The 12,113-nt window shown below is 41.3% G+C and overlaps 1 protein-coding gene across 3 annotated transcripts in view; it reads right to left on the bottom strand.

Annotated features, from left to right (window-relative positions):
• The window catches only part of DOCK8 (dedicator of cytokinesis 8), a 120,552-nt gene that overhangs the window by 75,589 nt on the left and 32,850 nt on the right, over positions 1-12,113 (bottom strand). For 2 of the 3 annotated variants that reach the window (XM_072151519.1, XM_072151539.1), the window contains 5 exons: positions 7,890-7,956; positions 7,575-7,724; positions 7,142-7,222; positions 4,756-4,915; positions 4,106-4,242 (listed from right to left, as the gene is read on the bottom strand). In XM_072151519.1, the coding sequence (XP_072007620.1) occupies positions 4,106-4,242; positions 4,756-4,915; positions 7,142-7,222; positions 7,575-7,724; positions 7,890-7,956 (595 nt within the window). The remainder of the gene's footprint in view (positions 1-4,105; positions 4,243-4,755; positions 4,916-7,141; positions 7,223-7,574; positions 7,725-7,889; positions 7,957-12,113) is intronic. The other variant, XM_072151529.1, reaches the window with a different exon arrangement.

Below are 12,113 nucleotides of genomic sequence, written 5' to 3'. Positions count from 1 at the left end.
AGGCCAGAGAGTAAATAGCTTTGTTATCAGAAAAAAAGCAATGTTTATTTATATTAACAAAGTTTCAATGTTCTGAAAAATAGAAAACTAAAAGAATTGTTCACGTCTAATCTACACACTGAACTACTCGGATCTTCATTTCTGATGAAAAAACTGCATATCAAGTTGTCCGGGGTTAATGAGCATGAAGCCAGTGATAGGTGGGCAGAAGACAAGTCAGTAATCTGCATCCCTTTCTTTTTAAGGGTGCTGTCACACGCTGCGCTTGTGCAGCACCAGCACTGCGTTCCCGAGTGCAGGGGGCCTTGCAAGAGGCAAGGCCCCATCCCATTAGCGTTTCCAGCTAAACAAATGCCATTGCCGAGAGACGCCCCCCTTGTGCTAGCACTGAGCTTGTAAACGCAGCGCTAGCACAGCGTGTGACCGCAGCCTTGGGGTTTATATGCACAGACTCTGCATATATAATCTGAGGAGTATATAATCTGTCACCCTTATATTGTAGATTTCCTATGCTCTCGGATGTATGAGATGGATGAGTATGAAAGAGCATGTACTCAACCTCAGGTATGATCACAACTGCGTCCCAGATTTATTAAAGCTCCTACACCAGTTTTCTGTAGGACTTTGTACATTCATTTCAGTGCAAACTGCTTGTACATGTATTTAAGAAGTGTCCACATCACATTTGTATTGTGGCTGTACAATACCCAACGCAACACAAAATTCTGCACTAAAAGGGGCGTTTTGGTGCACAATCGGATCATACGCCACATTTATCAAGTGTCCAAAAGAATTGTGTGGCACGCCCTATATTAAAGGTGCACCAAAAAAAGTTGTTGTACTCTGCAGGGAGCAGCAGATTCATTAATTCATGTATCTAGCACAAGCTGCACCCTTCACAGGCAGTTTGCACTGTTTTTGATAAATATGCGCCTGTGTGTTATACACTGTACTCATCCTCCTCAGGTCTGTAAAGAGCATCAAGTCTTTGTGTTATGCTCTGTACTCATGTCCTCCAGATGGATAAACTCCTCTTAAAGGAAATCTACCATCAAAATAAAGCATGATAAACCTGGGACACTTTTTGACACCCATTAAAATAAAAAAAACACGACAAAAAAGTTGTAGAAAATTATTTAGCAAAAGATTTAAATGTCATGAAGGTATTATAATGAAAATATATACCCTGTATATATTCGAGTATAAGTTGAGCAAAGTATAAGCCGAGGCACTTAATTTACCACAAAATACTGGGAAAACTTATTGACTGCAGAATAAGCCTAGGGGGGGAAATGCATTGGTAACAACCTCCCCCAGCAATAAAAGGCCCAGCAGCCTCCCCCAGTAATGAAAGGCCCAGCAGCCTCCCCCAGTAATGAAAGGCCAGGCAGCCTCGCCCAGTAATGAAAGGCCAGGCAGCCTCCCCCAGAAATGAAAGGCCCAGCAGTCTCCCCCAGAAATGAAAGGCCCAGCAGCCTCCCCCAGAAATGAAAGGCCAGGCAGCCCCCCCCCCCCCAGTAATAAAAGGCGCAGCAGCCTCCCCCAGTAATGAAAAGCCCAGCAGCCTCCCCGAGTAATGAAAAGCCCCATGCAGCCTCCCCCAGTAATGAAATACCCCTTGCCACCTACCCTAGTAATGAAATACTCCATTGCGCCTCCCTCAGTAATTAAATATCCCATGCAGCTTCCCCCAGCAATGAAATACCCCATGCAGCCATCCCCGGCAAAAAATACACCATGCTACATCCCACAGTATTTAAATGCCAGCAGCTTCCCCTACTAATGAATACCCCCATGCAGCCCTCCCAGTAATTAAATGCCCCATGCACTCTGTGAAATCTACCATCAAAATAAAGCATGATAAACCTGGGACACTTTTTGACACCCATTAAAATAAAAAAAACACGACAAAAAAGTTGTAGAAAATTATTTAGCAAAAGATTTAAATGTCATGAAAGTATTATAATGAAAATATATACCCTGTATATATTCGAGTATAAGTTGAGCAAAGTATAAGCCGAGGCACCTAATTTACCACAAAATACTGGGAAAACTTATTGACTGCAGTATAAGCCTAGGGGGGGAAATGCATTGGTAACAACCTCCCCCAGTAATGAAAGGCCCAGCAGCCTCCCCCAGTAATGAAAGGCCAGGCAGCCTCTCCCAGTAATAAAAAGGCCAGGCAGCCTCCCCCAGAAATGAAAGGCCCAGCAGTCTCCCCCAGAAATGAAAGGCCCAGCAGCATCCCCCAGAAATGAAAGGCCAGGCAGCCTCCCCCAGTAATAAAAGGCGCAGCAGCCTCCCCCAGTAATGAAAAGCCCAGCAGCCTCCCCGAGTAATGAAAAGCCCCATGCAGCCTCCCCCAGTAATGAAATACCCCTTGCCACCTACCCTAGTAATGAAATACTCCATTGCGCCTCCCCAGCAATGAAATACCCCATGCAGCTTTCCCCGGCAAAAAATACACCATGCTACATCCCACAGTATTTAAATGCCAGCAGCTTCCCCTACTAAAGAATACCCCCATGCAGCCCTCCCAGTAATTAAATGCCATATGCACTCTGTAAAGAAATGCCCCATGCAGCCCCATAGTAAAGAAATGCCCTGCAGCAGCCTCTTCATTAAGCAAATGCCCCATGCACCCCCCTCCCCCCAGTGAAGAAATGGCCAAAGCAGCCCTCCCATAATAAAATAACATTGTTTAAAAAAATAAACTTACATACTTACTCCATGTGGCTTCCTTTCCTTTTCCTCTTCACTCGTTACAGAGCAGACATAAACGCGTCAATTCGCTCTGCCTGTGCACAGACTATGACTTTGTGTCGCCGTTGCTGATGTCATAGTGCGCGCGCGGGCAGAGCACATCAGAAGATAAGTAGGAAAGGTTATTTTTTTATATACTCGTGTGTAAGCTTAGTTGGGTTTTTTCAGCACATTTTTGTGCTGAAAAACTCAGCAAATACATTAGTATATACAGTAGGTTATGTATCTCTGTAATCATACTAAGTCAAATAATAAAGGGAATGAGTCATTTGGGCCGCTCAGTGAAAGTTGTGAGAAATAGAGCAACAGTATTTTTTTGTTAATTCCACAGCATTTGGAATTTTTGTTCAGCTTCCCTGTACATTGCATTGAATATTTAATAGAGTACAAAGGTCAGAAGATAAGAATTCTCCTTTTGGAGAGTTTGCCAATTAAGGCCGCCTTATAGGCGTCTGGAGACTTAAAGCCATAGATGCAAATACATTTTCTAAGGTGTTACATGGAAAATAATGCCTCCTTTTGTTACCTTGATATGCAGCCCCCTTAACACCAAGTATGACCTACAAGAAGTCTAAAAACATGGTGTGCGATTAAGCCAAACCAGTATATCTCATGTTTTTAGACTTCTTGTAGCTCATACTTGGTGTTAAGGGGACTGCCTTTCAAGGTAGCAAAAGGAGGCATTGTTTTCCATTTAACACCTTTAAAAAAGGCATTTCATACTAATGGAGTACAAGGAAGTACAATCTGTTCAACAGGAAACAAGTCCTTATATGGATCTGTAAACTGAAAGATAAAAATGTAATGGGTTTTGGAAGCCGAGAAGTAAAAGACGGAAACACCAAAATGGAAAAGCTATTGACCAAATGGTGATAAAGAGTTGATTATAGCTTAACAGGTCTTTCTATAATCAGCTATCTATGATTGCAATATACTGACTTATGTACTTACTTTCAAAGGTAGGGGCTTTTGTTTATAAGGATTTGGATCTAATTCAGAGGGGGTCCAACACCCAGACCCAGCACTGATTTGTTGTTTGCAGGCTATTCAGGGGAGTGGGCCAGAAGAAAATGACACTGTATAGCAGTTGTGTGGGGGTAGGTACTAAAGCTTAGCTCCTTTCCAAGCACATGGCTGACTTGAGACTACTTGTGGTTTAAAATATGGACTACCAAGTAAATCCAAGAGCACTGCAGTTTAGAAGTAGATGTGATAAACCATCAACAACTTAAAAAGTATTGTTTAGTAATTGTCAATGAAGGCACATTTAAGGTTTTACAAGTGAAAAACAATAGCATGATTGTACAAATCCAGCCATATACAAGAAATATATAATAGTTACCTGCTTAAAGAAAGTGGTTAGTGTAAGTGTTGTGGGCTTGAATGGCGATGTTGATCCTTCATCTAGTGAGCTTGCTCTATCAGAAAACCTCCTTGGTGGTCCCAATGATGATCTCCTGTCACCACTTGTTGACTTACCTAAACATATATTGAGAGATTTTCCAAAATAAAAAATGGGGCACATTTATTAAGAACATTGCAAACTGTGCAGTTTACCTCTATATGGTGCAGAGTGCACCAGATTCATGATTTTTGGCGCACGTTCTTCATGAATCTGGTGCCTGCTGCGCTGCTCCAACAGAGTGCACCACTTTTTTTGGTGCACCTTTAACATTTGCTGTGCCGCGTGTGACACATTTCTGTCGAACTTTGAGAAATGCGGTACACAGTCCGACTGATCACAGGAACAACCATTTCGGTGCAGAAATTTGTGTTGCATGAAGAATAGTGCAGCCACGCCATAAAAGGGTCGCATGCGACATAAATGTGGTGCGGACACTTCTTAAATACCTGTGCAAGCAGTTTGCACCTAAAAGAATGTGCAAAGTCCGACAGAAAACTGGCGCAAAGACCTTCAAAAATGTGCCCCAATGTATTAAATTTATCATAAGAAACTAAATAATTTTATATTTTAAGAAAAGGTAGACATACCATTACCATTTTCTGCTTCTGGTACATCTCTTTCCACTGTCATTACATTGATACAACTTTGGAGGCTAATCGGTATCCAAACAAATGGCATACGATATCTTCCTAAACGTTGACAGAAGTTTTCTGCTTGAGATTTAAGCTTTTCTATTTTTTCTTTGGTCTGTAATAAATGCAAATGGATTTGTGCACTAGAAATGACAAAAAACTTTAATAATAAAAGATAAACATAAAACATTCCTGAAATATCAATGTCTTAGGCTTAATGCACAAGACTCTGAGCACACCCGGGCCAGATTCTGGGTGAAGCACTCAGCCAGGTAAAGAAGGAAGCACAGTGATTCTGCCTGGTTCTGTCACAGTACGGAGAGACACTGGCCCATATTTATTAGAAATAGTACAAGCTGCACTATGTGCAGTTTGCCTGTAGATGGTGCAGTGTGCGTCAGATTCATGAAATGGGTCATGTTCTTCATGAGTCTGGTGCCCCCTGGCACTGCTTCGGCAGAATGCACCAATTTTTTCTGGTGCACTTAGTTCATGCTGTAGAATTGTGGCGCAGACAGAATTGTGGCATGCCCATTTTGGTGCACATCTTTTCGGTCTTGTAGGACATAGTGCAGCTGCGACACAAAACTGTCAGACACTTCTTAAATACATGTGTAAGCAGTTTGCACTTTCTTTTTAGTGCAAAGTCATATAGAAAACTGGTGCAAACACTTTAACAAATGTGGGCCACTGTGTGACCAAGTCGCCGTGACCAGGTATCCCAGATCTCCATGTGGGCTGTGATCTGAAAAGATTTTTTCTATATTAGTTTTTCTCCTGTAAAAATATATATATATATATATATATATATAAAAACTATGTGAGATATGACTCTAATCATAGTGATACATAGAATAAAGATAACATATTATTTTTATGCTTCAGTGAACGTACCAGAAAATCTGAACCCAGAATTGATGATTTTCTTTTTCTCCATACATTCAAGAAATAATAAAATCTCATAAATAAGCTAAAGACCCACTAAAATGAAGTATTTGTAAAGTTCATCTTATCTCGCAGAAACTAAGCCTATTGCCAAATGTAAAAAAAAATACAGACTGCATAGCCTTTAAAAAGTGAAAAAATGGGTGCTCCATCTTTTCAATGCCATTGTGTGTTCCCATACAGCAGGTTACCACCACATATTGGGTATTGTTATACTTGGAAGAATTTGGGTATCAAATGTTTTTGAGAATATTGATATGTTATCCACTGAGAATGTGTATTAAAAAAAAATATATACCTTCATGTAGCCGAAAAAATTTTCAATTTCAAAATTGCAAGTGATTTTCTTTTAACCCCAGTGAAACTATTAAAAGGTTAAGAAACTTCATAAAAGTTGTTTTACATATGTTGAGAGGTTTAGTAAATTATAGGGTAATTTATGGGGTTTTACTATCATTTATACCTCTCAAAGTGACTTAAAAGCTAAGCCGCTCCCTCAAAAGAATGGTTTTGGGTTTTTATGAAAATGTGAAAAATCGCACCTAATTCTAAGTTCTAAGTCTCATAACATTCTACAAAAATCAGGGGCCCCTTAAAAAAACATTCCATCATAAAGCAAACATTCGGTACATGTTAGATATCACGTTATTTTGATGTTGTTAAAGTAGAAAATTTTAAATTTCGAAAAGAGAATTTTTTGAATTTTCACCAAAACACAGCTCCCAAATATTTCAAATAGCATGAAGTGCAATGTGTCACGAGAAAACAATATCAAAATCTCCTGGTTAAGTTAACGCATTCCAAAGTTATAACCCCTTATAGTGACACATGTCGGATTTGAAAAAATGGCCAGTCAGGAAGGTGCAAAAGGCCAAGATTTTAAAGGGTTACAAACTGCAATTGTGCTGCTGTGAGCTACATAACCAGAGATGCAGCAGTTAAAGAAAAAGGTGGGCATTGGATCTTTATCGGGAGCTTACTTTCCTGCCATATCTCTGGTTCTGGAGATCAAAGAACCACAAGCCTGGTTAGTTTGAATGATAAAATTCTCTTCTTGAATCTGATACCAGAAACATGTTTTTAGCTAGTGTCAAGCCCAAGATATAGGAATCTAAATTGATACATCCCTACAGCGTCTGAGCCGGACTCATCTCTGCAGATTTTCACATGAATTTGGAAGACATTGGTTTTATAGAAAAAGGAGAGATTTCACATAAAGGATAGATCACACAATACCTCATTAGTTACCTGGATTTAAATGCCACCAGTGACCTTGCCGGTAGAAGAGAGGTAAAAGAGTTAACATCAAATGTAACCAGCAAGAGTGAGCATTCCGGTTCACTTCCTGAACGGGTCTGCTCATAGTAATGTTGTATCATCAACATGCATAACATACCTTTCCACCATCAGATTCTTTTAACACCATGTATGGCTCAGCACAATCTGAGATTTCTCCCTGTTGAAGGACTTTTTCAATCTAAAAGTTGAGACACAAAAGATGAAGGGTAATTTTTGAGTAATATGTCTTTTCAGTGCATGTAATATAAATTGGCAGACCAAACGGTGTACAATGGCCCTGACACCTCTCACAATACATAGCTGTTCATTTACAAACACATTGCAATTATTTTGTATTAATATAAAAGCAGTGGGCAGAGGAGTCCGTCTTTAACTAGGAGTCGTTTTTAAGTCGGGTGTCCTTAAGTAGGGGACCGCCTGTATTATTCATTTTATTTATGAAAGGTCATATATGGCTGGGGTATATGGGTACTACACAGTCATACATCAACGTACTAATAAAAATGGTTTCATATATTCCTTTTGCTCACCTTGACAACTAGGAAGATATCTGGGGAGGGATAGGTAATGGAGAACACTGCAGATCTTGCTTGGCTTGAAGGAGCCACACTGGGTGTATGAGGGCGTAGATATTGCTTAAAAACTTCAGAGTTCAAGTCACAATGGAAATTCTCTGAAATCTAGCAAAGAAAAATGCAGCATTTTGTTCTTTACATGTATATATGTATATGGTAAAATAAACATGTGTAACAGAACTACAGGAAGAAAAAAAACACTTCTTTTTATATATATTCATCATATTAACTTTCAAACCTGCGATATTCCACTGAAAGACCTTTTATTACCTTTTTTCTCTCTTTGCAGTCATAAAGTGCTAGAGTTGCAAACAGTGGCTCAATGTCAATGTCAAATCTGTATAGCAAAAGAGAAAGAGAACATGCTCGTAAAAGTGAATGGAAACATGTGTGTGAGGTTGAATGTGTTGTATGGTCTGCACACAGCAATATATAAAGAAAGAGTTGAAAAGATTGATATATAGTTTTGTACTTAAAGATTCAATATAACCTGTGCTATAACTTGCCATTTATCACCCCCTGGGGCGTAACTAAGAGAGGCAGGACCCCACTTCTGAATGGGGTTCCCTTATCCTTAAAAAACAAATATTTTGCAGATGGGAAAAAAACTGATGACATACGGATGTGAAAAAAACTAATGCAGATACAATATGAACACTTCCGCAATTTTTGTGGAAGTGCAGTGGACAAAGCGTTAATGAGCCCTTAGTGTGCATACAAAGATAGCTATCAATCACTGAGGAGGACCACCCACTCTGAAAGCAAAAAACAAGGTTATAATATTAAATGACAAGTCATTCCAAATATTTTCTCTTTCTTTAGCCACACAGCGACAAGCAACATGCTGACGTAAGTGATGTTATGTCAGCTTCCATGTAACACATTTCAATGACTGAAACATTTATTGGCTTAAAGGAAACCTACCACTTTGGATAGGGCTTCTAAGCAGCAAATGCTGCTCAGGGTGAGCTGGTGCCGGCGCTTATCTTCGTTATGTTCTTAAACGGTTTTAAAGCATTTAAACACTTTATTAATCCGCACCGTGCTCCGCGTTCAGTGCACCATGCGCACTACCATGCATGCGCCTGAATAGGAAGTGGTCGCGCACATGGTGCGCCAAGCGCGGACCACGGTGCGGTGAAGCTACTTCGGATATAAAGATTAATAAAGTGTTTAAATACTTTAAAACCATTTAAGAACATAACGAAGATAAGCGCCGGCACCAGCTCAGGGTGATTTGCTGCTTAGAAGCACCATCAGAAGTGGTAGGTTTCCTTTAAGAGATGAACTAAATAACAATTATTAAAATAAGTGAGAAACGAGATCAGCAGGAATAATATAAACACAAGATGACAAAAGTAGAGGTACATAAATACATAACTGGTGGGTCAGATGACCCTGGTTGTAGCACAGAACAGATCAGAAGATCATACTTATACTACATATTGTTTTTACTTGTTCCTCTATAAATCTCTATATTTGTATATCAGAGTCATTTGTAGGCAATGTTCCTTTAAACGGTTCCATGCCATAACCAGGCTCCTGTGACCCATGTTTATATTATTCCATATAATTTCTCATATCATGGGTTTATTGTAGATTGATAAAAGCCGCCGCTGTCAAAACATTACACAAATAGTATTTTTTGCCATGTTTCATTGCAGCGCTTATCTTTATGCCTCACGGGGGCAGGGGGAGCGGTGGCTACGGACTACAGAGTTTTTAGCTCTATTTTTTTTCCCAGACAGAGTTTCATGCAGGGATGCAGCTTTCTTTGGTAATAAATGTGTGCTGGGAGTCGACACACATTTTATTATTGTATTACTATTTACCTTTCAGGACCTATGAGATGAGTCATGGACAGGTCCTGTTTATGCAGCACTGATGAGAGGAAACTGAGCACATGTGCCAAGTAACTGTTTTCTGTGTGTCTATCCTACAATAGACCATAGAGCAACACTACTATGCCTATCCTACACTACACTATAGCACAGCCCTACTACACAGTACTCCTATCCTCTATATATGGATACAGCATAGTACTACTTCTCCTATCCTGTATACATATGGACAGAGCACTGCACTACTACTCCTATGCTGTATGTATGGACACAGCACAGTACTACTACTCTTATACTGTATATAGGTGCTCAGTACTCCTGATCCTATCCTGTGTATATGGATTCCGCATAGTACTTCTACTCTTATCCTTTATAGTAAAGCACTACTACTCCTATCCTGTATATATGGGCACAGCACAGTACTATTACCCATATCCTGTATATATGTTCACAGATAAGTATTACTACTCTTATCCAGTATATATGGGCACAGTTCACTACTACTATCCCAAGCCTGCATATATGGGCACAGCCCAGTACTACTACCTCTATCTTGTGTATATGGGCACAGCCCAGTACTACTACCCCTATCATGTACATATGGGCACAGCTCAGTTCTACTAACCCTATGCTGTCTAAAAGGGCACAGCTCATTAACACTACTCCTATCCTATATACATGTATATAGGCACAGCTCAGTACTAGTAATGATAAAGCCATATTTATAAATATAAATGAAAGATTTTCCTTTCGTAGACAGCACTATAACATGAAAGTGACGGATTTCACTAAATATGTCTTGTCGTAAAACCACTCAGGTGGACTTGAGACACTAAACCACCCACAGGTCCTTCTGCACTGGTGGTTTAGTGTTCCAAATTGCCCTGTATGGTTACTGTTCATGACTGCATTAAAAAAAATTACCTTGGTCTGGTGCTCTCAGCGACTGTGTGATGCTGCTAATGAAGTTCACCCTGGCTTCACTGCACAAGCACTGTAGGTACGCAGTGTGAACTATGAAGCCGCAGTAGCACACCATGACTTCATTGCACAAGCGCTAAAGGTATGTAGCATGCACTATAAAGCTGGAATAGTACACCATGGCTTCACTGCACAAGCACTGTAGGTACAAAGCATGTACCATGAAGCCGGAGTAGTACACCCTGGCTTCACTGCATAAGCGCTGTAGGTACCGTATTTTTCGGACTATAAGACGCACTGGACCATAAGACGCACCAAGGTTTTAGAGGAGGAGAAATAAGAAAAAATGTTTTTTTCCCCAAATAGTATGCTAAAATATTTAATAAAGTAACAGTAAAGTAACTGGGCGGTGCAGTGCAGCCATGTTTCTCTTTGGAGAGGGGCAGGGGCAAGCAGTGGTCACCCCCTCCTCCTCTCCCGGGCACCGCCATCTATCTTTAGATTGAATACATGCCAACATAATTCTGGGGGTCTCAAGAGTTACCAGGGCTGCATAGGTATGAGTATATGTGACAATGGTCAGAAGAGCTTACAATCTATGAGGAGGAGGGGGCAGAGGAGGTGACAGTGCTTGTAAAATAACCACAAGAGCTTACAATCTATGGGGAGGGGACACAGGAGATGACAGTGCTTGTACAATGGTCACAAGAGCTTACAATCTATGAGGAGGAGGGGGGGCAGGAGGTGACAATGCTTGTACAATGGTCACAAGAGCTTACAATCTATGAGGAGGAGGACACAGGAGGTGACAGTGCTTGTACAATGGTCACAAGAGCTTACAATCTATAAGAAGGAGGGTACACAGGAGGTGACAATGCTTGTACAATGGTCACAAGAGCTTACAATCTATGAGGAGGAGGACACAGGAGATGACAGTGCTTGTACAATGGCCACAAGAGCTTACAATCTATGAGGAGGATGAGGGGACACAGGAGGTGACAGTCCTTGTACAATGGTCACAAGAGCTTACAATCTATGAGGAGGAGGGGACACAGGAGATGACAGTCCTTGTACAATGGCCACAAGAGCTTACAATCTATGAGGAGGAGGGGACACAGGAGGTGACAGTCCTTGTACAATGGCCACAAGAGCTTACAATCTATGAGGAGGAGGGGACACAGGAGGTGACAGTCCTTGTACAATGGCCACAAGAGCTTACAATCTATGAGGAGGAGGGGACACAGGAGGTGACAGTCCTTGTACAATGGCCACAAGAGCTTGGTCTGTGGGATAAAGTACCTTTACAAGACAGCAGCCACTACATACCAGGCAACAAGGGGTTAAGAGTGTGAGAGCAGAGACCGGGGGAAGGGAGCACTTATCACTTATCTGATCCTGTGAGAAGTTACAGGTCAGACACTGCACACAGCTCTGTATAGGTTCCTCTTCTCAAGTTGCCGGCAGCCTTCATGTTCTCTCTTCCCTCTGAACCTCCCGGGCTACTTACAAGCCGAGCGGGGATTGGCCACAGAGTCCGTGCCTTTCTCCTCCCCCTCTCTCTCCACTGCTGCGCTCCTGCTCTGCCACAAAGCTCCAGTATATCGGTGCCCTGTGGACAGCAGAGCGCATGGGTGCTGCCATCCATTCCCTCCAGCAGTGGAGGGCTGAGAGGAGGAGAGGAGCGCAGCGGCACTCAGTACAGCCGCTGCGCTTCACTGTGAAGGGCTGCACT

Source organism: Engystomops pustulosus, chromosome 1, assembly GCF_040894005.1.
Source record: "Engystomops pustulosus chromosome 1, aEngPut4.maternal, whole genome shotgun sequence".
Taxonomy (NCBI): domain Eukaryota; kingdom Metazoa; phylum Chordata; class Amphibia; order Anura; family Leptodactylidae; genus Engystomops; species Engystomops pustulosus.
The sequence above is the reverse complement of the archived record's forward strand: the minus strand, read 5'-3'. Positions and strand labels throughout refer to the sequence as shown.